This window comes from Pristiophorus japonicus, unplaced genomic scaffold (assembly GCF_044704955.1).
Source record: "Pristiophorus japonicus isolate sPriJap1 unplaced genomic scaffold, sPriJap1.hap1 HAP1_SCAFFOLD_445, whole genome shotgun sequence".
Classification (NCBI taxonomy): Eukaryota; Metazoa; Chordata; class Chondrichthyes; family Pristiophoridae; genus Pristiophorus; species Pristiophorus japonicus.
Window position 1 is genome coordinate 57,671 of NW_027254347.1, and position 24,830 is coordinate 82,500.

Consider the following 24,830-nt stretch of genomic DNA (forward strand, 5'->3'; position numbering starts at 1 on the left):
AGGTGTCGGTGGGGATGTTGCACTTTATCAGGGAGGCTTTGAGGGTGGTCCCTTGTAACGTTTCCTCTGCCCACCTTTGGCTCGTTTACCGTGAAGGAGTTCCGAGTAGAGCGCTTGCTTTGGGAGTCTCGTGTCGGGGCATGCGAAACCTGTATTGATCCTCGGATAGACACGCATGGGAACATCACCTGCAGGTTCTCCTCCGAGTCATACACCCCCCCATCCCGATTTACGGCGTGGAAGGAGGACATTCCGGCCCATCGTGTCCGCGCCGGCCGACAAAGAGCCCCCCAGCCTAATCCCGCTCTCGGTCCGTGGCCCTGTGGGTTACGGCACTTCAGGTGCACATCCAGGTACTTTTTAAATGTGGTGAGGGTTTCTGCCTCTACCACCCTTTCAGGCAGTGAGTTCCAACCCAGACCCCCACCACCCTCTGGGTGAAGACATTTCCCCTCAAATCCCCTCTAAACCACCCCCCAATTACTTTAAATCTATGCCCCCTGGTTGTTGACCCCTCTGCTAAGGGAAACAGGTCCGTCCTATCCACTCTATCCAGGCCCCTCATCATTTTATACACCTCAATCAGGTCTCCCCTCAGCCTCCTCTGTTCCAAGGAAAACAACCCCAGCCTATCCAATCTTTCCTCATCGCTAAAATTCTCCAGTCCAGGCAACATCCTGGTAAATCTCCTCTGTACCCTCTCTAGTGCAACATCCTGATAAATCTCCTCTGTACCCTCTCTAGTGCAACATCCTGGTAAATCTCCTCTGCACCCTCTCTAGTGCAACATCCTGGTAAATCTCCTCTGTACCCTCTCCAGTGCAACATCCTGGTAAATCTCCTCTGTACCCTCTCTAGTGCAACATCCTGGTAAATCTCCTCTGTACCCTCTCTAGTGCAACATCCTGGTAAATCTCCTCTGTACCCTCTCTAGTGCAACATCCTGGTAAATCTCCTCTGTACCCTCTCTAGTGCAACATCCTGGTAAATCTCCTCTGTACCCTCTCCAGTGCAACATCCTGGTAAATCTCCTCTGTACCCTCTCTAGTGCAACATCCTGGTAAATCTCCTCTGCAACCTCTCCAGTGGAATTGCTTCCTTCCTGTAATGTGGTGACCAGAACTGCACGCAGTACTCCAGCTGTGGCCTAACCAGTGTTTTATACAGTTCAAGCGTAACCCACCTGCTCTTGTATTCTATGCCTCGGTTAATAAAGGCAAGTATCATGTAGGCCTTCTTAACCACCTTATCCACCTGGCCTGCTACCTTCAGGGATCTGTGGGCCTGCACTCCAGGGTCCCTTTGTTCCTCTACACTTCTCAGTGTCCTACCATTTAATGTGTATTCCCTCGCCTAGTTAGCCCGCCCCAAATGCATTACCTTTCCGACATTGTTCATAGGTTTATACCACCAGCCTGTCCACGCCGCACAGCACTGCCCCCCAGTCATCAAGATCCACGGCGCGGCCCTGGACAACGTGGACCATTTCCCAAACCTCGGGAGCCTCCTATCAACAAGAGCAGACATCGATGACAAGATCCAACACCGCCTCCAGTGCGCCAGTGCAGCCTTCGGCTGCCTGAGGAAAAGAGTGTTTGAAGACCAGGCCCTCAAATCCACCACCAAGCTCATGGTCTACAGGGCTGTAGTGGTACCCACCCTCCTGTATGGCTCAGATACATGGACCATGTACAGTAGACACCTCAAGTCGCTGGAGAAATACCACCAACGATGTCTCTGCAAGATCCTACAAATCCCCTGGGAGGACAGACGCACCAACGTTAGCGTCCTCGACCAGGCCAACATCCCCAGCATCGAAGCACTGACCACACTTGACCAGCTCCGCTGGGCGGGTCCACATCGTCCGCATGTCCCCCAGACACGAGACTCCCAAAGCAAGCGCTCTACGTGGAGCTCCTTCACGGCAAACGAGCCAAAGGTGGGCAGAGGAAACGTTACAAGGGACCACCCTCAAAGCCTCCCTGATAAAGTGCAACATCCCCACCGACACCTGGGAGTCCCTGGGCCCAAAGACCAGTCCGCCCTAAGTGGAGGAAGTGCATCCGGGAGGGCGCTGAGCACCTCGAGTCTCGTCGCCGAGAGCGTGCAGAAACCAAGCGCAGGCAGCGGAAGGAGCGTGCGGCAAACCTGTCCCACCCTCCCCTTCCCTCAACCACTGTCTGTCCCACCTGTGACAGGGACTGTGGCTCTCGTGTTGGTACTGTTCTAAGTCTTCCTCGATTCCGAGGGACTGCCTATGATGATGATGATACGCAACCTTCAGGGCTGCTGACCGAGGGCCGTGCGGCTCTTTGTTGGCCGGCGCGGACACGATGGGTCGAAATGGCCTCCTTCTGCGCTGTAAATTTCTGTGTTTCTATAACAGCGCTGTGGGAGCACCTTCACCACATGGGACTGCAGCGGTTCAAAAAGGCAGCTCACCACCTTCTCGAAGGGCGACCTCAAGATTGTCAATACTGAGGAGGACTGCAATAAATTACAGGAGGACATTAATAAACTTGCAGAACGGGCCAATGACGTTCAACACAGATAAATGTGAAGTGTTGCATTTTGGGAGGAAGGATAGGGAGGCCAATTATTACTTGGAGCGTGCGAGTCTGGGTGGGGTAGAGGAACAAAGGGATCTTGGAGTACAGACACAAATCAGATACACAGGTTAGCAAGGCCGTAAAAAAGCAAACCAAGAACTAGGGTTTATTTCTAGAGGTTTAGAATTGGAAAGCAGGGAAGTTATGCTAAACCTGTATCGAATCTTGGTTAGACCACACTTGGAGCGCTGCGTACAGTTCTGGTCGCCGTATTATAAACAGGATATAGAGGCACTGCAGAGAAGATTTACAAGGATGATACCAGAAATGCGAGGGTGTACATAGAAAATGTCGAAACATAGAAAATAGGTGCAGGAGTAGGCCATTCGGCCCTTCGAGCCTGCACCGCCATTCAACAAAAGATCATGGCTGATCACCCACCCCAGCACCGCCCCTCCACATCCCCCCTCCGACCCCCCCAGCCACAAGGACCACATCCAACTCCCTCCCGAGCACATCCAATGAACTGGCTTCAACAACTCTCTGCGGCAGGGAACCCCACAGGCCAACAACTCCCCGAGCGAAGAAGTCTCTCCCCAATCCCAGCCCCAAACAGCCCACCCCCCCCATCCCAAGAGCGTAGCCCCCCCCTCCCCCCCCGGCTCCGGACCCACCCAACACCGGGAACACTCCCCCCCCGCACCCAACCCGCCCCGTCCCGTCAGAATCCTTCCCAAATACCGAACACCCCCGGATATCGAGCCCCCCCCGAGCCCCGAAGCCACGCCCCCGCGACGCCAACCGCACCACATCCACCAACCGTCATCCGCGCAGTCAACCCGTCCACCCCACTCCGAACACTCCCCGCACCGAGGCACAGAGCCCCCAGGCCCGCCCCTCCAACACACTTCATCCCCCCCACCAGACCTCCGCTGCAATGTGGCCCCTCCTGTCCCCCGCCCTGGGTTTCTCCATGCCCCCCCCCCCCCCACCTCCACCACTCTCCCCTCCATCCTCCGTACATATCAGGAAAGAATGAACAGGCTGGGTCCCTTTTCTCTGCAAAAAAAGGCGGCTGAGGGGTGAGCTAATAGAGGTCTTCAAAATGATGAAAGGTTTTGATAAGAGTGGACACAGAGAGAATGTTTCCATTTGTGGGGAGAGCATGACCAGAGGCCATCAATAGTCACCAGGAAACCCAATGAGGAAGTCAGGCATCAGGAAACCCAATGGGGAATTCAGGAGAAACCTCTTTACCCAGAGAGCGGTGAGAATGTGGAACTCGCTGCCACAGGGAGGGGTTGAGGCGAATAGTATCGGTGTATTCACTGGATGTGGGCGTCGCTGGCAAGGCGGGCATTTATTGCCCCTCCCTAATTGCCCCTTGAGCAGGTGCTGGTGAGCCGCCTTAATGAACCGCTGTTCTTTGGTACAACTGAGTGTCGTAAGAAATTGGAGCAGGAGTCGGCCATTCGGCCCCTCGAGCCTGCTCCGCCATTCAATAAGATCGTGGCTGATCCGATCATGGGCCCAGCTCCACTTCTCCGCCCGCTCCCCATAACCCTCAACTCCCTTATCGTTCAAAAATCTGTCTATCTCCGCCTTAAATATATTCAATGTCCCAGCCTCCACAGCTCTCTGGGGCAGAGAATTCCACAGATTTACAACCCTCTGAGAGAAGAAATTCCTCCTCATCTCAGTTTTAAATGGGCGGCCCCCTTATTCTGAGACTATGTCCCTTAGTTTTAGTTTCCCCTGGGAGTGGAAACATCCTCTCTGCATCCACCTTGTCGAGCCCCCTCGTTATCTTATACGTTTAGCCAAGATCACCTCTCATTCTTCTGAACTCCAATGTGTATAGGCCCAACCTGCTCAACCTATCTTCATGTGGTCTCGCTGGGCCATCTCAGAGTCAACCACATCGCTGTGGGTCTGGAGTCACACACACGGCCAGACCGGGTAAGGGCGGCAGATTTCCTTCCCTAAGGGGATATTCGTGAACTAGATGGGTTTTTATGACAACCTGGTAGTTTCATGGTTCATTGATATTAGCTTCCATAGTGGGATTGGAACTCAACTCTCCAGATCAGTAGTGCAGGCCTCCAAGATCACCACGCTCCTCCAAATCTCGCCTCATGAGCCTCGATTTCCATCGCTCCGCCATTGGCCGCCATGCCTTCAGCTGCCTGGGGCCCCAAGCTCTGGAACTCCCTCCCTAATAAACCTCTCCGCCTCTCTCTCCTCCTTTAAGACGCTCCTTAAAACCGACCTCTTTGACCCAGCTTTTGGTCGCCTGTCCCCAATATCTCCTCATGTGAGCCAAATTTTGTCTGATAATCGCTCCTGTGAAGCGCCTTGGGACGTTTTACTACGTTAAAGGTGCTATATAAACGCAGGCTGTTGTTGAAGAGCTTTGGGATGTCCTGAGGTTATGTAGGGTGCTATATAAATGCAAGGTCTTTCTCTCTTGTGCCTCACCAACCTCGGTCTTGATCCCGTCTTTCCAAAGAGGCCTTGCCCTGCCCGTGGAATCTAGAAGCTTCCGACCCTTCAAGGCCCCTTGCAGTGGTGACCGAGTCATCTCCTGACACAAATCGCCAAAAGTTGCGACAGAACTTAGCAAGGCCATCAAACAAAGCAAACTCTCATTCTTCTAAACTCCAATGAGTACAGGCCCAATCTCTCTTCATAAGACAACCTCTTCATGTCAGGAATCAACCGAGTGAACCTTCTCTGAACTGCCTCCAAAGCGAGTATATCACCTCAAGTCGCTGGAGAAATACCACCAATGATGTCTCCGCAAGATCCGACAAATCCCCTGGGAGGACAGACGCACCAACGTTAGCGTCCTCGACCAGGCCAACATCCCCAGCATCGAAGCACTGACCACACTCGACCAGCTCCGCTGGGCAGGGCCACATTGTCCGCATGCCCTCGACACGAGACTCCCAAAGCAAGCGCTCTACTCGGAACTCCTTCACGGCAAACGAGCCAAAGGTGGGCAGAGGAAACGTTACAAGGGACACCCTCAAAGCCTCCCTGATAAAGTGCAACATCCCCACCGACACCTGGGAGTCCCTGGGCCCAAAGACCAGTCCGTCCTAAGTGGAGGAAGTGCATCCGGGAGGGCGCTGAGCACCTCGAGTCTCGTCGGCGAGAGCGTGCAGAAACCAAGCGCAGGCAGCGGAAGGAGTGTGCGGCAAACCAGTCCCACCCTCCCCTTCCCTCAACCACTGTCTGTCCCACCTGTGACAGGGACTGTGGCTCTCGTATTGGACTGGTCAGTCACCTGAGAACTCACTTTTAGAGTGGAAGCAAGTCTTCCTCGATTCCGAGGGACTGCCCATGATGGGCCTTCCTTAAATACGGAGACCAAAACTGCACGCAGTACTCCAGGTGTAGCCTCACCAATACCCTGTATAACTGGAGCAGGACTTCTCTGCTTTCTATACTCCATCCCCTTTGTAATATGTGCCTGTTGTACTGACCTGGTCAGGACAACCATGTGTCCCCAGGCCCCATGTGACCTGGCTGTGACTCTCCACATCACCGGTTGGAAAAGAGCCCATACCCAACCTCCCTCTCACGCCTACGTGCGCAGGCCTTCCAATTGTGGTCCGCACCCCGAGAGCAACAACAACTTGCGTTTATATAGCGCCATTATTCTGCCTGAGCACACCAGCGGCAGGTGGGGACCATGAAAGGAGCAGCGTGAAGGCCTCGGGGAGCAGTGTGGAGGCCTACTACTCTGGTCAGCAGTGCGAGCTGGTGCGGGAGAGCAACGGCAGCGAAGAGTGACGTCAGCAAGGTCCAGGTCGGTGATTGGAGCGTGGGCAGGTACAGCGGGAGGGGGCGAGGTCAGGGCGAGGGAGCGGCGAGAGATTGTAGAGGGACGTGATCGGGGGGCCCAGGGGAGGCGTGAGTTCAGGGCCCAGGGGCAGCACGGGCCCAGCCCACACTGTGCGATATGTGTGGACGCACTAGGTCCGTGCAGCAGGGCTGGTCTCCAGTCGTCCTGGTTAACCCTTGCCCCTGGACCAAGACCTCGCTCTGTCAAGCCCCGTGTGGTGGCTGGTGTACAACGGTCACCCCACGTTAAAAAAATCCACCCACAGGCATCTTCCACCCTTCAGGATGGAGTTCGGGATCCAGAATATTAGGCCCTTCATTGAACCACCTGTGAACTCATCCTTTGTTGGCCTGGAAGCAAGTCATCCTCGATTCGAGGGACCGCCTGTGAGTGAGTGATATAGTGCCTTTAAATATAGTAAAATATCCCAAGGTGCTTCACGGCAGCATAAATCAGACAGAAATTTGACACTGAGCTGCATCAGCAGGGAAGGGCTTAGACAGGCTAAGTGAGTGGGCAAAAATTTGGCAGATGGAGTATAATGTCGGAAAGTGTGAGGTCATGCACTTTGGCAGGAAAAAAAATCAAAGAGCAAGTTATTATTTAAATAGAGAAAGATTACAAAGTGCTGCAGTACAGTGGGACCTGGGGGGTACTGGTGCATGAAACACAAAAGGTTAGTATGCAGGTACAGCAAGTGATCAGGAAGGCCAATGGTATCTTGGCCTTTATTGCAAAGGGGATGGAGTATAAAAGCAGGGAAGTCTTGCTACAGTTATACAGGGTATTGGTGAGGCCACACCTGGAGTACTGCGTGCAGTTTTGGTTTCCATATTTGCGAAAGGATGTACTTGCTTTGGAGGCAGTTCAGAGAAGGTTCACTCGGTTGATTCCGGGGATGAGGGGGTTGACTTATGAGGAAAGGTTGAGGAGGTTGGGCCTCTACTCATTGGAATTCAGAAGAATGAGAGGTGATCTTATCGAAAGGTATAAGATTATGAGGGGGCTTGACAAGGTGGATGCAGAGAGGATGTTTCCACTGATGGGGGAGACTAGAACTAGGCGGCATGATCTTAGAATAAGGGGCCGCCCATTTAAAACTGAGATGAGGAGAAATTTCTTCTCTCAGAGGGTTGTAAATCTGTGGAATTCGCTGCCTCAGAGAGCTGTGGAAGCTGGGACATTGAATAAATTTAAGACAGAAATAGACAGTTTTTTAAACGATAAGGGGATAAGGGGGCGGGCAGGGAAGTGGAGCTGAGTCCATGATCGGATCAGCCATGATCGTATTAAATGGTGGAGCAGGCCCGAGGGGCCGTATGGCCGACTCCTGCTCCTATTTCTTATGTTCTTATATTAGGGCAGGTGACCGAAAGCTCGGCTCACTAATGTTCTTTAGGGAAGGAAACCTGCCGTCCTTACCTGGTCTGGCCATAAATGTGACTCCAGACCCACAGCAACGTGGTTGACTCTTAACTACCCTCTGAAATGGCCGACCAAGTGAAGGAGCTTCTAAGGAGCGTCTTAAAAGGAGGAGAGAGGCGGAGAGATTTAGGGAGGGAGTTCCAGAGCTTGGGGCCCAGGCAGCTGAAGGCACGGCCACCGATGGTGGAGTGATGGAAATCAGGGGGATGCTCAGGAGGGCAGAATTGGAGGAGCGCAGACATCTCGGGGGTTGTGGAGCTGGAGGAGGTTACAGAGATAGGGAGGAGTGTAGGGTCTGGAGGAGGTTACAGAGATAGGGAGGGGTGTAGGGGCTGGAGGAGGTTACAGAGATAGGGAGGGGTGTAGGGGCTGGAGGAGGTTACAGAGATAGGGAGGGTGTAGAGGCTGGAGGAGGTTACAGAGATAGGGAGGGGTGTAGAGGCTGGAGGAGGTTTCAGAGATATGGAGGGGTGTAGGGGCTGGAGGAGGTTACAGAGATAGGGAGGAGTGTAGGGGCTAGAGGAGGTTACAGAGATAGGGTGGGGTGTAGGGGCTGGAGGAGGTTACAGAGATATGGAGGGGTGTAGGGGCTGGAGGAGGTTACAGAGATAGGGAGGAGTGTAGGGGCTAGAGGAGGTTACAGAGATAGGGTGGGGTGTAGGGGCTGGAGGAGGTTACAAAGATAGGGAGGGATGTAGGGGCTGGAGGAGGTTACAGAGATAGGGAGAGGTGTAGGGGCTGGAGGAGGTTACAGAGATAGGGAGGGGTGTAGGGGCTGGAGGAGGTTACAGAGATAGGGAGGAGTGTAGGGGCTAGAGGAGGTTACAGAGATAGGGAGGGGTGTAGGGGCTGGAGGAGGTTACAGAGATAGGGAGGGATGTAGGGGCTGGAGGAGGTCACGGAGATAGGGAGGGGTGTAGGGGCTGGAGGGGGTTACAGAGATAGGGAGGGGTTGTGGGGCTGGAGGGGGTTACAGAGATAGGGAGGGGTGTAGGGGCTGGAGGAGGTCACGGAGATAGGGAGGGGTTGTGGGGCTGGAGGGGGTTACAGAGATAGGGAGGGGGCGAGGCCATGAAGGGGTTTGAATATGAGGATCAGAATTTTAAAATCAAACACGTTATGAAACATGTCTCTCCAGATGAAAACTGTTGAGATAACGTGTACTGGGCAGATGTATTACAGTCAATTGCAGTCAGACTGGCCCAGTTATAAGCCGTGTCACAAACTTGAACAGCAGGATAAGCTTGGGCTGGTAAGTGGCAAGTAACCTTCGCGCCCCACAGTGCCAGGCAATGGCTATCTTCATCAGCGAGAGTCTAACCTCCGCCCCTTGACATTACCATCGCCAAATCCCCCCCCATCAACATCCTGGGGGGTCACCATTGACCAGAAACTTCACTGGACCAGCCACATAAATACTGTGGCCACAAGAGCGGGTCAGAGGCTGGGTATTCTGTGGCGAGTGTCTCACCTCCCGACTCCCCAAAGCCTCTCCCACCATCTACACGTCACAAGTCAGGAGTGTGATGGAACACTCTCCACTTGCCTGGATGAGTTGCAGCTCCAACAACACTCGAGAAGCTCGACACCATCCAGGACAAAGCAGCCCCGCTCGATCGACACGCTACCCACCACCTTCAACACTCACTCCCTCCACCACCGGCGCCCCCTGGCTGCAGTGTGCACCGTCTACAAGATGCACCGCGGCAACTCGCCAAGGCTTCTTCGGCAGCACCTCCCAAACCCGCGGCCTCTACCCGCCTAGAAGGACAAGGGCAGCAGGTCCATGGGAACACCACCCTCTCCACATTCCCCTCCCAGTCACACACCATCCCGACTCGGGAATATATCGGCCGTTCCTTCATTGTCGCTGGGTCACAATCCTGGAACTCCCTCCCCAACAGCACTGTGGGAGCACCTTCACCACACGGACTGCAGCGGTTCAAGGCAGCGGCTCACCACCACCTTCTCAAGGGGCAATTAGGAATGGGCAATAAATGTTGGCCTTGCCAGCGACGCCCACATCCCTGGAACTAATTAAAAACAGGAGGATTAATTGGCAATAATCTGCCCCCTGGGTTAAGGCCATATCCCGGGTCTGTCTGTCTGTCTGTCCTGGGTCGGGTCTGACTGTCCCGGGTCTGTCTGTCTGTCTGTCCCGGGTTGGGTCTGCCTGTCCTGGGTTGGGTCTGTTTGTCTGTCCCGGATTTGTCTGTCTGTCTGTCCCAGGTTGAGTCTGCCTGTCCTGGGTTGGGTCTGTTTGTCTGTCCCGGGTTGGGTCTGTCTGTCTGTCTCGGGTTTGTCTGTCTATCTGTCTCGGGTTTGTCTGCCTGTCCCGGGTTGGGTCTGTCTGTCTGTCCCGGGTTGGGTCTGTCTGTCTGTCCTGGGTTAGGTCTGTCTGTCTGTCCCAGGTTGGGTCTGTCTGTCTGTCCTGGGTTAGGTCTGTCTGTCTGTCCCGGGTTGGGTCTGTCTGTCTGTCCCGGGTTGGGTCTGTCTGTCTCGGGTTTGTCTGTCTGCCTGTCCTGGGTTGGGTCTGTCTGTCTGTCTCGGATTTGTCTGCCTGTCCCGGGTTGGGTCTGTCTGTCTGCCTGTCCCGGGTTGGGTCTGTCTGCCTGTCCCGGGTTGGGTCTGTCTGTCTGTCTCGTGTTTGTCTGCCTGTCCCGGGTTAGGTCTGTCTGTCTGCCTGTCCCAGGTTGGGTCTGTCTGTCTGTCCCGGGTTGGGTCTGTCTGTCTGTCTCGGGTTTGTCTGCCTGTCCCTGGTTGGGTCTGTCTGTCTGTCTCGGGTTTGTCTGTCTGTCTGTCCCGGGTTGGGTCTGTCTGTCTGTCTGGGGTTTGTCTGCCTGTCCCGGGTTGGGTCTGTCTGCCTGTCCCGGGTTGGGTCTGTCTGTCTGTCTCGGGTTTGTCTGCCTGTCCCGGGTTGGGTCTGTCTGTCTGTCCCGGGTTAGGTTTGTCTGCCTGTCCCGGGTTGGGTCTGTCTGTCTGTCCCGGGTTAGGTTTGTCTGCCTGTCCCGGGTTGGGTCTGTCTGTCTGTCTCGGGTCTGTCTGCCTGTCCCGGTTGGGTTTGTCTGCCTGTCCCGGGTTGGGTCTGTCTGTCTGCCTATCCCGGGTTGGGTGTGTTTGACCCGGATTGGCCCGGCTCCGCCCAGTCCCCGCCCCCTTGCCCCCATTGGCCGAGCAGCCGGTCCCGTGCCGAGAAGTTGCGAGTTTGAGGAGTTTGAGGAAAGTTGGAGCGGAGCCCGGACCAGGAGCAGGAACTGCAGCATGGGAGGCAAGGAAGACGAGTATGACTATCTGTTCAAAAGTAAGTAAGTGTGTGATAGTTAGAAGGACAGAGGGGGAGAGGGGGAGAGGGGAGAGGGGAGAGGGGAGAGGGGAGACACAGGGAGAGAAGGAGGTGGTGGGTGGGGAGAGAAGGAGGTGGTGGGTGGGGAGAGAACCTCCCCCAGTGCCAGTCAGTGACTCACACCTTCTCTTTCAGCTGAAGGTGTGTGTGTGTGTGTGTGTGTGTGTGTCACTGAATATGACTCTGTGTGTGTGTGTGTGTGTGTGTCTCTCTCTCTCTCTGTCTCTCTCCCCCCCCCAGGGACAGGTACACTGTGTTTGGGGGGTCACATCCACTGTTCCTGTCCCAGGCCTGCCCTGCCGACAGTACGAACAGCCGGGCTGTGCTGGGGTTCCTGGTTCCACACTGTGCACAGGTTCAGCGGAGCCTCGGCTCGCTGGCTCCGCTGGGGAGGTGTTTATTTTAAAGGGACAGAGGCGTCGTGGAGAAAACTGATTTGATGAGCAACATGTTGGTTTGCTGGGGCCCTTTTTAACCGGGGCGGCGACAGGGAAGCTTTAACTGTGGGGGAGGAGTGAGGGGAAGGGCCCCTTTAACCAGACGGGAGGGGGAGTGACGGGAAGGGCCCCTTTAACCAGACGGGAGGGGCCCCTTTAACCAGACGGGAGGGGGAGTGAGGGGAAGGGCCCCTTTAACCAGACGTGAGGGGAAGGGCCCCTTTAACCAGACGGGAGGGGGTATTGATGGAAAGGTCCCTTTTAATTGTGGGGGAGGAGTGAGGGGACAGGGGCCCCTTTAACCAGCGGGGGGGGGGAAGGGCACCTTTAAACAGAGTGGGGAAGTGGGGGGCGAGTGAGGTGACCAGGACCCCTTTAACCAGGGTGGGGGGAAGGGAGTAAGGTAATAAGAGCCCCTTTAAGCAGAAGGGGGTGGGAAGAAAAGAAACAGGGTCCCCTTTAACCAGAGGGGAGGAGTAAGGCAACAGGAACCCTTTTAACCAGAAGGGGGTGGGGAGTAAGGGAACAGGAGCCCCTTTAACAGACAGCCCCCTCCCCGAGGAGTGGGCACAGTTTCCTCGGTGCTCACTCGCTGGGCCCCTACATTACCAACCATTGCAAATTGACAAGTCCCGGGACTGGGAGAGGGAGCAGGAGTTTGCTTGAGACCACCTTTTGTGGTGCGATCGTGTGGCAGGCTCATCGAACCCAAGTCCAAAGGGGAAGAGAAGTTATCACTGGACCTGCACAGGAAGGAATGGTGTGACTTTGCTTCAAGTGTGTGTGTGTGTGTGCTTATGTCCCTTGCGCCCTGTTTGAGAGAAGAACAAACCTTTATATAGCACCTTGCTCAACCTTGGGGCATCTCGAAGATCTTTGCAGCCAATGAAGAAGGTTTTGGAGTGTAGCCACTGTTGTAATGTAGGAAACGATGCAGCCAATATGTGCACAGCAAGCTCCCACACACAGCCAGGTGACAATGCTCTGGGTTGTTTTGTGTGATGGTTGAGGGATAATTATTGGCTTCGGCACACTGGGGAGAACTCCCCTCTTGCTCCTCTTCCAACATTGCCATGGGATCTACGCGAGAGAGCAGACGGGGCCTCGGTTTAATGTCTCATCTGAAAGATGGCACCTCCCGACAGTGTGGGCGCTCCCTCGGCACCGCCCCCTCCGACAGTGCGGCGTTCCCTCAGCGTTGCACTGGGAGCGTCGGCCTGGATTATGGGCTCTGGTCTCCGGAGCAGGGTCTCGAACCCACGGCCTTCTGACCTCTGACTAGAACGCTGCCCACCGAGTCTTGGACTCGGAGTGTCCGTAACTCCAGCCAGAGGCGGTATCGCTGAGTCGGGTGATGCGGTGTGTCTGGTACAGGGCTAATAATCCAGGGGACATGAGGTGAAATCCCACCAGGGCACTTTTTTGTTTTTTTAAAAAAAAACAAAACTGGAAATAAAAAGGAGGCCTCGGCAGAAGTGACTGTGAAGCTGACGGATTGTGGTTGGGGGAAAACCCAACGGGTTCACCGACACCCCTTCAGGGGAAGGAAACATGCCGTCCTTGCCTGGTCTGGGCCTATATGTGACTCCTGTCCCACGCCCAATGTGGTTGGCCCTTAACCGGCCCTTTGGAGTGGGCCTAGTGAGCAGATCTGGTCGCGTCCGAGACTGCTGCAAAGGTGGTACTATGATCATCATCATTGGCAGTCCCTCGGAATCGAGGAAGACTCTAACAATGAGTCCTCAGGTGGCTGAACAGTCCAATACGAGAGCCACAGTCCCTGTCACAGGTGGGACAGACAGTGGTTGAGGGAAGGGGAGGGTGGGACTGGTTTGCCGCACGCTCCTTCTGCTGCCTGCGCTTGGTTTCTGCACGCTCTCGGCGACGAGACTCGAGGTGCTCAGCGCCCTCCCGGATGCACTTCCTCCACTTAGGGCGGACTGGTCTTTGGCCAGGGACTCCCAGGTGTCGGTGGGGATGTTGCACTTTATCAGGGAGGCTTTGAGGGTGGTCCCTTGTAACATTTCCTCTGCCCACCTTTGGCTCGTTTGCCGTGAAGGAGTTCCGAGTAGAGCGCTTGCTCTGGGAGTCTTGTGTCGGGGGCATGCAGACCATGTGGCCCTGCCCAGCGGAGCTGGTCGAGTGTGGTCAGTGCTTCGATGCTGGGGATGTTGGCCTGGTCGAGGACGCTAACGTTGGTGCGTCTGTCCTCCCAGGGGATTTCCAGGATCTTGCGGAGACAGCGTTGGTGGTATTTCTCCAGCGACTTGAGGTGTCTACTGTACATGGTCCATGTCTCTGAGCCATACAGGAGGGCGGGTATCACTACAGCCCTGTAGACCATGAGCTTGGTGGCAGATTTGAGGGCCTGGTCTTCAAACACTCTTCCTCGGGCGGCCGAAGGCTGTTCTGGCGCACTGGAGGCGGTGTTGGACCTTGAGGGCAACTGGGGACAGGCGGTAAATACCAATGACACCCACACCCCCGAGGAATGAACGACTGAGAAAAGAAACTGGCTTGTGCAAATTGAAATTTGTGGTAAATGAGGCCCTTGTGAGACACTTGTATTGATTGTGAAACAAAACTGCGCTTATCTGAATCCTGTGTGTGTCGGTGTTGCAAGTGAATGTCTCAGTTCCTTGCTTCAGCTCCGCCTCTCCCTGTCCAAAGCTCCCTTCGTGTTTAATGGCCTCATTCTCTCTCTTATCTGATTTTTTTTTTCTTCTTCGAACAGCTATGTGCTGTTGCAACCCTCCCCCTGTGACCTCCAGACTCCGACTATTCCAACACTCTGCTGGCCGGCCTCTCCTTCCACCCTCCCTAAGCTTCAGCTCATCCCAAACCCCCTCCCCCGTGTCCTAACTCGCACCGAGTCCCGCTCACCCATCACCCACTGTGCTCACTGCCCCGTGTCCTAACTCGCACCGAGTCCCGCTCACCCATCACCCCCTGTGCTCACTGCCCCGTGTCCTAACTCGCACCGAGTCCCGCTCCCCCATCACCCCCTGTGCTCACTGCCTCGTGTCCTAACTCGCACCGAGTCCCGCTCCCCCATCACCTCCTGTGCTCACTGCCCCGTGTCCTAACTCGCACCGAGTCCCGCTCCCCCATCACCCCCTGTGCTCACTGCCTCGTGTCCTAACTCGCACCGAGTCCCGCTCACCCATCACCCCCTGTGCTCACTGCCCCGTGTCCTAACTCGCACCGAGTCCCGCTCACCCATCACCCCCTGTGCTCGCAGCCCCCGTGTCCTAACTCGCACCGAGTCCCACTCCCCCATCACCCCCTGTGCTCGCTGCCCCGTGTCCTAACTCGCACCGAGTCCCACTCACCCATCACCCCCTGTGCTCGCTGCTCCCGTGTCCTAACTCGCACCGAGTCCCGCTCACCCATCACCCCCTGTGCTCACTGCCCCGTGTCCTAACTCGCACCGAGTCCCGCTCACCCATCACCCCCTGTGCTCGCAGCCCCCGTGTCCTAACTCGCACCGAGTCCCACTCCCCCATCACCCCCTGTGCTCGCTGCCCCGTGTCCTAACTCGCACCGAGTCCCACTCACCCATCACCCCCTGTGCTCGCTGCTCCCGTGTCCTAACTCGCACCGAGTCCCGCTCACCCATCACCCCCTGTGCTCACTGCCCCGTGTCCTAACTCGCACCGAGTCCCACTCACCCATCACCCCCTGTGCTCACTGCCCCGTGTCCTAACTCGCACCCAGTCCCACTCCCCCATCACCCCCTGTGCTCACTGCCTCGTGTCCTAACTCGCACCCAGTCCCACTCACCCATCACCCCCTGTGCTCACTGCCCCGTGTCCTAACTCGCACCCAGTCCCGCTCACCCATCACCCCCTGTGCTCACTGCCCCGTGTCCTAACTCGCACCCAGTCCCGCTCAACCATCGCCCCCTGTGCTCGCTGACCCGTGTCGTAACTCGCACCGAGTCCCGCTCACCCATCACCCCCTGTGCTCGCTGCCCCGTGTCCTAACTCACACCCAGTCCCGCTCACCCATCACCCCCTGTGCTCGCTGCCCCGTGTCTTAACTCGCACCCAGTCCCACTCGCCCATCGCCCCCTGTGCTCGCTGACCCGTGTCCTAACTCGCACCGAGTCCCGCTCACCCATCACCCCCTGTGTTCACTGCCCCGTGTCCTAACTCGCACCGAGTCCCGCTCACCCATCACCCCCTGTGCTCACTGCCCCGTGTCCTAACTCGCACCGAGTCCCGCTCACCCATCACCCCCTGTGCTCACTGCCCCCGTGTCCCACTCACCCATCACCCCCTGTGCTCACTGCCTCGTGTCCTAACTCGCACCGAGTCCCGCTCACCCATCACCCCCTGTGCTCACTGCCCCGTGTCCTAACTCGCACCGAGTCCCGCTCACCCATCACCCCCTGTGCTCGCAGCCCCCGTGTCCTAACTCGCACCGAGTCCCACTCCCCCATCACCCCCTGTGCTCACTGCCCCCGTGTCCTAACTCGCACCCAGTCCCGCTCACCCATCACCCCCTGTGCTCGCTGCCCCGTGTCCTAACTCGCACCGAGTCCCGCTCACCCATCACCCCCTGTGCTCACTGCCCCGTGTCCTAACTCGCACCCAGTCCCGCTCACCCATCACCCCCTGTGCTCACTGCCCCGTGTCCTAACTCGCACCCAGTCCCGCTCACCCATCACCCCCTGTGCTCACTGCCCCGTGTCCTAACTCGCACCCAGTCCCGCTCACCCATCACCCCCTGTGCTCACTGCCCCGTGTCCTAACTCGCACCCAGTCCCGCTCACCCATCACCCCCTGTGCTCACTGCCCCGTGTCCTAACTCGCACCCAGTCCCGCTCACCCATCACCCCCTGTGCTCACTGCCCCGTGTCCTAACTCGCACCCAGTCCCGCTCACCCATCGCCCCCTGTGCTCACTGCCCCGTGTCCTAACTCGCACCCAGTCCCGCTCACCCACCACCCCCTGTGCTCACTGCCCCGTGTCCTAACTCGCACCCAGTCCCGCTCGCCCATCGCCCCCTGTGCTCACTGCCCCGTGTCCTAACTCGCACCCAGTCCCGCTCACCCATCACCCCCTGTGCTCACTGCCCCGTGTCCTAACTCGCACCCAGTCCCGCTCACCCATCGCCCCCTGTGCTCGCTGCCCCGTGTCCTAACTCGCACCCAGTCCCGCTCACCCATCGCCCCCTGTGCTCACTGACCTACATTGGCTCCCGGTCCGGCAACGCCTCGATTTCAAAATTCTCATCCTTGTTTTCAAATCCCCTCCTCACCCTCCCCGCCCCCCCCCCCCACTCCCACTCCAATCTCTGAAAGCTCCTCCAGCCCCTACACCCCTCCCTATCTCTCAGCTCCTCCTACCCCTACACCCCTCCCAATCTCTGTAACCTCCTGCAGACCCCATACCCCTCCCTCTCTCTCTAACCTCCTCCAGACCCACAACCCCCCCCCCCAAAATCTCTGCGCTCCTCCAATTCTGTCCCCTTGCCCATCCCCCGATTTCCATAGCTCCACCATCGGTGGCCGTGCCTTCAGCTGCCTGGGCCCCGAGCTCTGGAACTCCCTCCCGAAACATAGAAAATAGGTGCAGGAGTAGGCCATTTGGCCCTTCGAGCCTGCACCGCCATTCAATGAGTTCATGGCTGAACATGCAACTTCAGTACCCCATTCCTGCTTTCTCCGCCCCTCTCTCCTCCTTTTTAAGACGCTCCTTAAAACCGACCTCTTTGACCAGCTTTTGGTCACCTGTCCCCAATATCTCCTCCTGTGGCTCGATGTCCATTTTGGTGTTTTGATTATGCTCCTGCGAAGCGTCTTTGGGTGTATTCCATTTAACGGCGCTGGATAAATGCGAATTGTTGTTGTGTTCCCGTATCCCGGCAACTTGGAGGCCTGCCCCACGGAAGATTTGATTGGTTCTCTTTTTTCCCCCCCCCCCCCCCCCAGCCCATTGCACTTTGACCCCTGACCTGGAGTTACTGTCCACCTGGAGCGACACTGACACTCTCCTACTGACTGAGACCTCACCATTCGCCCTGGGGGAGTGGTCCGTGCGGCAGAGAGACCCCCCCTGCCTCAGCCAGAGATGAGTGGTGAAGGATAGAGGCTCGGACATAGTGACCAATTGGGGCCTGAGCCCTGGGCCCCCTCTCACTGCACAGGTTCACACAGTCACCCAGCACAGGAGGATCCCATTGGGCCCACGGAGCCCGTGCTGTGCCGGCTCTGTGACAGAGCGATCCAATCAGTCCCACTCCCCCCTGCTCTTTCCCCACAGCCCGGCACATTTCCCCCCCTTCCAGTATTTACCCAATTCCCCCGTTTGAAAGTCCCGATTGAATCTGCTCCCACCGCCCTTTCAGGCAGCGCGTTCCCGATCACAACAACTCGCTGCGTCAAAAACACATTCTCCCCATCTCCCCCTCTGGTTCCCTCGCCGATTATCGTCAATCTGTGTCCCCCTGGTTACCCACTCTCCTGACCCCGGGAACAGTCTCTCCTGATTTACTCCTCAAAACCCCTCGTGATAGTGAACCCCTCGATTTAAATCTCCCCCTTAACCTTCTCTGCTCCGAGGAGAACAACCCCGGCTTCTCCAGTCTCTCCCCGTCACTGAAGGCCCTCATCCCCCGGGACTATTCTGGTCAATCTCCTCCCCACCCTCCCCATGGCCGTGACATCCTTTCTACATAAGAACATAAGAAATAGGAGCAGGAGTAGACCATTCGGCCCCTCGAGCCTGCTCCGCCATTTAATACGATCATGGCTGATCCGATCATGGACTCAGTTCCACTTCCCTGCCCGCTCCCCATAACCCCTTATCATTTAAGAAACTGTCTATCTCTGTCTTAAATATATTCAATGTCCCGGCTTCCACAGCTCTCTGAGGCAGCGAATTCCACAGATTTACAACCCTCTGAGAGAAGAAATTCCTCCTCATCTCAGTTTTAAATGGGCGGCCCCTTATTCTAAGACCATGCCCCCTAGTTCTAGTCTCCCCCATCAGTGGAAACATCCTCTCTGTATCCACCTTGTCAAGCCCCCTCATAATCTTATACATTTCGATAAGATCACCTTTCATTCTTCTGAATTCCAATGAGTAGAGGCTCGACCTACTCAACCTTTCCTCATAAGTCAACCCCCTCATCTTTCGTGAGGGACTGCTGTGTCTATAGCGAACTCGACAACGTGCATTTATATAGCTCCTGTCACATCCTCTGGACGTCCCAAAGCACTTTACAGCCAGTGAAGTACTTTTTGGAGTGTAGTCACTGTTGTCATGTAGGAAGAAACAGCGCAGCCAATTTGCGCACAGCAAGCTCCCACAAACATGTCCTCCATCGTCATAGAACTAGGGGGCATAATCTTAGAATAAGGGGCCGCCCATTTAAAACTGAGATGAGGAAAATTTCTTCTCTGAGGGTTGTAAATCTGTGGAATTCGCTGCCTCAGAGAGCTGTGGAAGCCGGGACATTGATTAAATTTAAGACAGAGATAGAGAGTTTCTTAACCGATAAGGGGTTATGGGGAGCGGGCAGGGAAGTGGAGCTGAGTCCATGATCGGATCAGCCAAGATCGTATTAAATGGCGGAGCAGGCTCGAGGGGCCGAATGGCCGACTCCTGCTCCCATTTCTTATGTTCTGTTTTTTAGTGATGTTGATTGAGGGATAATTGTTGGGGCTGAGAGACTTTGAAGGCCCAGGGTTCTGCTTAGTGCTGTCAGGAGGAGAAACTGGAAACGATTGCCCCTCATTTACTGCCCAGACCCCTCATCATTTAAACACCCCGATTAAATCTCCTCTTGACCCTCTCTGCTTTAAGGAGGACAATCAAGGAAAACCCAAAGATGTTGTTGTAAATACATTCAGAACAAGAGGATAATTAAAGCGTAGGACCTATTCGAGGTAATGTGTGTGTGGAGGCGGAAGATGTGGGTATGGTTTTCATGAATACTTTGTCTGTTTTCACACGAGAAGGGCGATGCAGACATTGCAATCAGGGAGGAGTGTGAAATATTAGATGAAATAAAAAGAGGCAGTATTAAAAGATTTAGCAGCTTTGAAAGGCCCATATGAAACGTATCCCAGGCTGTTGAGCGAAGCAAAAGAGGAAATAGCAAAGGCTCTGACCATCATTCTCCAATCCTCTCTGGCTACAGGTGTGGTGCTGGACGACTGCTAATGTGGTACCTTTTTGTATAAAAAGGGAGAAAGGGATAGACCGAGTAATTACAGGCCAGTCAGCCTAACCTCGGTGGTGGGAAAATTAATGGAAAAAATTCTGAAGGACAGTATAAATCTTCATTTAGAAAGACACGCATTAATCAAGGACAGTCAGCACGGATTTGTTAAGGGAAGGTCGTGTCTGACTAACTTGATTGAATTTTTCGAGGAGGTAACCAGGAGGGTCGATGAGGGTGGTGCGTATGATGTAGTGTATATGGATTTTAGCAAAGCTTTTGATAAGGTTCCACATGGCAGACTGGTCACGAAAGTAAAAGCCCATGGGATCCAGGGCAAAGTGGCAAGTTGGATCCAAAATTGGCTGAGGTTGGAAGCAAAGAGTAATGATTGATGGGTGTTTTTGTGACTGGAAGGATGTTTCCAGTGGGGTTCCACAGGGCTCAGTGCTGGGTCCCTTGCTTTTTGTGGTACATATCAATGATCTAGACTTGAATGTCGGGGGTATGATTAAGAAGTTTACAGATGATATTAGAATGGGCCGTGTGGTTGATAATGAAGAATAAAGCTGCAGACTGCAGGAAGATATCGATGAACTGGTCAGATGGGCAGAACAGTGGCAAATGGGATTCAATCCGGAGAAGTGTGAGGTAATGCATTTGGGGAGGGCTAACAAGGCGAGGGAATACACATTAAATGGTCGGACACTGAGAAGTGTAGAGGAACAAAGGGACCGTGGAGTGCAGGTCCACAGATCCCTGAAGGTAGCAGGCCAGGTGGGTAAGTTGGTTAAGAAGGCACACGGAATACTTGCCTTTATTAGCCGAGGCATGGAATACAAGAACAAGGAGGTTGTGCTCGAACTGTATCAAACACTGGTTAGGCCACAGCTGGAGTACTGCGTGCAGTTCCAGTCACCACATTACAGGAAGGATGTGATTGCACTGGAGAGGGTGTAGAGGAGATTTACCAGGATGTTGCACCAGAGAGGGTACAGAGGAGATTTACCAGGATGTTGCACTAGAGAGGGTGTAGAGGAGATTTACCAGGATGTTGCACTAGAGAGGGTGCAGAGGAGATTTACCAGGATGTTGCACTGGAGAGGGTACAGAGGAGATTTACCAGGATGTTGCACTGGAGAGGGTACAGAGGAGATTTACCAGGATGTTGCCAGGACTGGAGAATTTTAGCGATGAGGAAAGATTGGATAGGCTGGGGTTGTTTTCTTTGGAACTGAGGAGGCTGAGGGGAGACCTGATTAAGGGGTATAAAATGATGAGGGGCCTGGATAGAGTGGATAGGACGGTCCTATTTCCCTCGGCAGAGGGGTCAACAACCAGGAGGCATAGATTTAAAGTAAATCTCCGCCTCTCTACCTCTCTCCTCCTTCAAGACGCTCCTTAAAACCTCCCTCTTTGACCCAGCTTTTGGTCACCTGCCGTAATATCATCTTATCTGGTTTGGTGTTACATTTATTTTTTGTTTAGTAATTGCTCCTGTGAAGCGCCTTGGGATGCTTTACTACGTTAAAGGCGCTATATAAATGCAAGCTGTTCTGATGTCACGCCTGTCCGCTGTTCAGTCTGCGTCTCTCTCTCAACTGAGCCTTGGGCCTGTGTTAAACAGGGCGTGGTTACAACGTTTCTGGGGAGATTTTCCGTTGCATAATGGTCACTAGCCTGTTCTGTCTGTCGTTTCCTTGCCACAGAGTCCATTGGGATGTACACGGTGCGTACAGGAGACACTGGGACACATGCACACGGTGTGTGTACAGGACACACACGCACAGGCTTGACTAGTTACTAGGCCTTGCGACAGTGGTGGTTGGTGCCTGAGGTTTTTGCTGCTTGTGCAAGTCCTGTCCATGGTGCAATGTGAATTCCTCTTTCTCCGAGCTGCCCGAGTACTCGCAGCTGATTGGTCAAGTGGGCAGCAAGCTTGCCTCCGAGTGAGGAGGTCATGGGTTCGAGTCCCCACTCCAGAGACCCGAGCCCATAATCCAGGCAGGCACTCCCAGGGCGGTACTGAGGGAGCACCGCACTGTCGGAGGGGCAGTACTGAGGGAGCGCCGCACTGTCGGAGGGGCGGTACTGAGGGAGCGCCGCACTGTTGGAGGGGCAGTACTGGGGGAGCACCGCACTGTCGGAGGGGCAGTACTGAGGGAGCACCGCACTGTCGGAGGGGCAGTACTGAGGGAGCACCGCACTGTCGGAAGGGCAGTACTGAGGGAGTGCCGCACTGTCGGAGGGGCAGTACTGAGGGGAGCACCGCACTGTCGGAGGGGCAGTACTGAGGGAGCACCGCACTGTCGGAGGGGCGGTACTGAGGGAGCGCCGCACTGTCGGAGGTGCCGTCTTTTGGATGAGACATTAAACCGAGGCCCCGTCTGACCTCTCAGGTGGATGTAAAAGATCCCGGGGCCACTATTGGAAGAAGAGCAGGGGGAGTTCTCCCCGGTGTCCTGGGGCCAATATTTATCCCTCAACCAATATCACTAAAACAGATGATCCGGGTCATTATCACATTGCTGTGTGTGGGAGCTTGCTGTGCGCAAATTGGCTGCTGTGTTTCCCACAATACAACACTTTGGAAAAAGCACTGGATTGGCTGTGATGAGATTTGGGACATCGCGATGTGGTGAAAGAGCCTGCAGGAGGTCTGTGTCTCTGTCCTGCTGGTATTTTACCGGTCTCTGGGGGCTTGATAGGACCGTGCGGGCTGCTGGCGGCAGCTCTGTCTTGCCGTCGCGCCTTCTGTCCATCGGGCTTGGTACCCGGTGTAACCGTTCAGCTCCGCACTGTCTATTGCCACCTCTAACATCGCTCCTCTCCGCCCCCTGCCTCAGCTCATCCGCTGCTGAAACCCTCATCCTTGCCCTCGTTACCTCCAGACTTGACTATTCCAACGCACTCCTGGCTGGCCTCCCACATTCTACCCCACGTAAACTAGATGTGATCCAAAACTCGGCTGCCCCCGTGTCCTAATTCGCACCCAGTCCCACTCACCCATCACCCCCTGTGCTCACTGCCCCCGTGTCCTAACTCGCACAGAGTCCCGCTCACCCATCACCCCCTGTGCTCGCTGCCCCCATGTCCTAACTCGCACCGAGTCCCGCTCACCCATCACCCCCTGTGCTCGCTGCCCCCATGTCCTAACTCGCGCCGAGTCCCGCTCACTGCCCCGTGTCCTAACTCACACCGAGTCCCGCTCACCCATCGCCCCCTGTGCTCATATGCCCCGTGTCCTAACTCGCACCGAGTCCCGCTCACCCATCACCCCCTGTACTCACTGCCCCCGTGTCCTAACTCGCAGCGAGTCCCGCTCACCCATCACCCCCTGTACTCACTGCCCCCGTGTCCTAACTCGCACCGAGTCCCGCTCACCCATCACCCCCTGTGCTCACTGCCCCGTGTCCTAATTCGCACCGAGTCCCACTCACCCATCACCCCCTGTGCTCGCTGATCTACATTGGTTCCCGGTTAAGCAACGCCTCGATTTCAAAATTCTCATCCTTGTTTACAAATCCCTCCTCCAGCCCCTACACCCTCCCTATCTCTCACCTCCTCTGGCCCCAAAACCTCTCAGATCTCTGCGCTCCTCCAATTCTGCCCTAATGAGCATCCCTGATTATAATCGCTCCACCATCGGTGGCCGTGCCTTCAGCTGCCTGGGCCCCAAGCTCTGGAACTCCCTCCCTAAACCTCTCTGCCTCTCTCTCCTCCTTCAAGACGCTCCTTAAAACCGACCTCTTCGACCCAGCTTTTGGCTAATTTCTTCCAATGCAGCTCGGTGTCCAATTGATCTACCTTATAACTCTCGCTCTCTCGCTCTCTGCCACTGACGCTGTGTGGTGACCTGTACACCTGGATCTGAATGCAGTCCTGGGTGCTGTGTTATCGTTGGAAGGGGTGGGGAACGTCTTGTTTGGCAGCAGCCCAACCTGTGACTCGCTTCCTCACCGCTTTCACAATCTGCCTTCTCTCCAGGGACAGGCACTGCTTGCTGAGGCCTGGGCCCTCCCCCTTGGGCTGCAGCATCAGGCAAGACCCCTGCTCGGGCCTAGATGTTAACTGCTGGAGGTGTACCCGATGTCAGCCTGTGTTGTCGGCGGGCTGGGCGGGGTGTGGAGAGAGGCCAGTTCAAGGTTAACAAAATATGTTTTTGGGTGGGAGAGTGAAGAAAGAAAGACTTGTGTTTATATAGCGCCTTTCACAGCCACTTTATCGCCCAGCGGGACATTGAATTATACATTTCCAAATCAGGCAGAGTCAGCATGGTTTTATGAAGGGGAAGTCATGTTTAATAAATTTTCTGGAGTTCTTTGAGGATGTAACGCACAGGGTGGATAAAGGGGAACCAGTGGATGTGGTGTATTTGGATTTCCAGAAGGCATTTGACAAGGTGCCACATAAAAGGTTACTGCACAAGATAAAAGTTCAGGGGGTTGGGGGTAATATATTAGCATGGATAGAGGGTTGGCTAACTACCAGAAAACAGAGTTGGGATCAGTGGGCCATTTTCCGATTGGCAAACAGTGACTAGTGGGGTGCCGCAGGGATCAGTGTTGGGGCCTCAACTATTTACAATCTATAATAACGACTTGGATGAAGGGATCGAGTGTAATGTAGCCAAGTTTGCTGAGGATACAAAGATGGGTGGGAAAGAAAATTGTGAGGAGGACACAAAATGTGCAAAGGGATATAGACGGGCTAAGTGAGTGGGCAAAAATTTGGCAGATTAAGTATAGTGTGGGAAATTGTGAGGTTATCCACTTTTTGGCAGAAATAATAGAAAAGCAAATTATAATTTAAACGGAGAAAGATTGCAAAGTGCCGCAGTACAGCGGGACCTGGGGGTACTTGTGCATGAAACACAAAAGGATAGTATGCAGGTACAGCAAGTGATCAGGAAGGCCAATGGTATCTTGGCCTTTATTGCAAAGGGGATGGAGTATAAAAGCAGGGAAGTCTTGCTACAGTTATACAGGGTATTGGTGAGGCCACACCTGGAGTACTGCGTGCAGTTTTGGTCTTCGTATTTAAGGAAGGATATA

The 24,830-nt window shown here is 55.0% G+C and overlaps 1 protein-coding gene across 1 annotated transcript in view; it reads left to right on the forward strand.

The window, feature by feature from the left end:
* The first annotated feature begins 11,007 nt into the window (after positions 1 to 11,007).
* LOC139251810 (ras-related protein Rab-11A-like) overlaps positions 11,008 to 24,830 on the forward strand; it is a 32,073-nt gene continuing 18,250 nt past the window's right edge. The window contains exon 1 of the mRNA XM_070873305.1: positions 11,008 to 11,125. Within this exon, the coding sequence (XP_070729406.1) occupies positions 11,086 to 11,125 (40 nt within the window). The 5' untranslated portion in view covers positions 11,008 to 11,085. The remainder of the gene's footprint in view (positions 11,126 to 24,830) is intronic.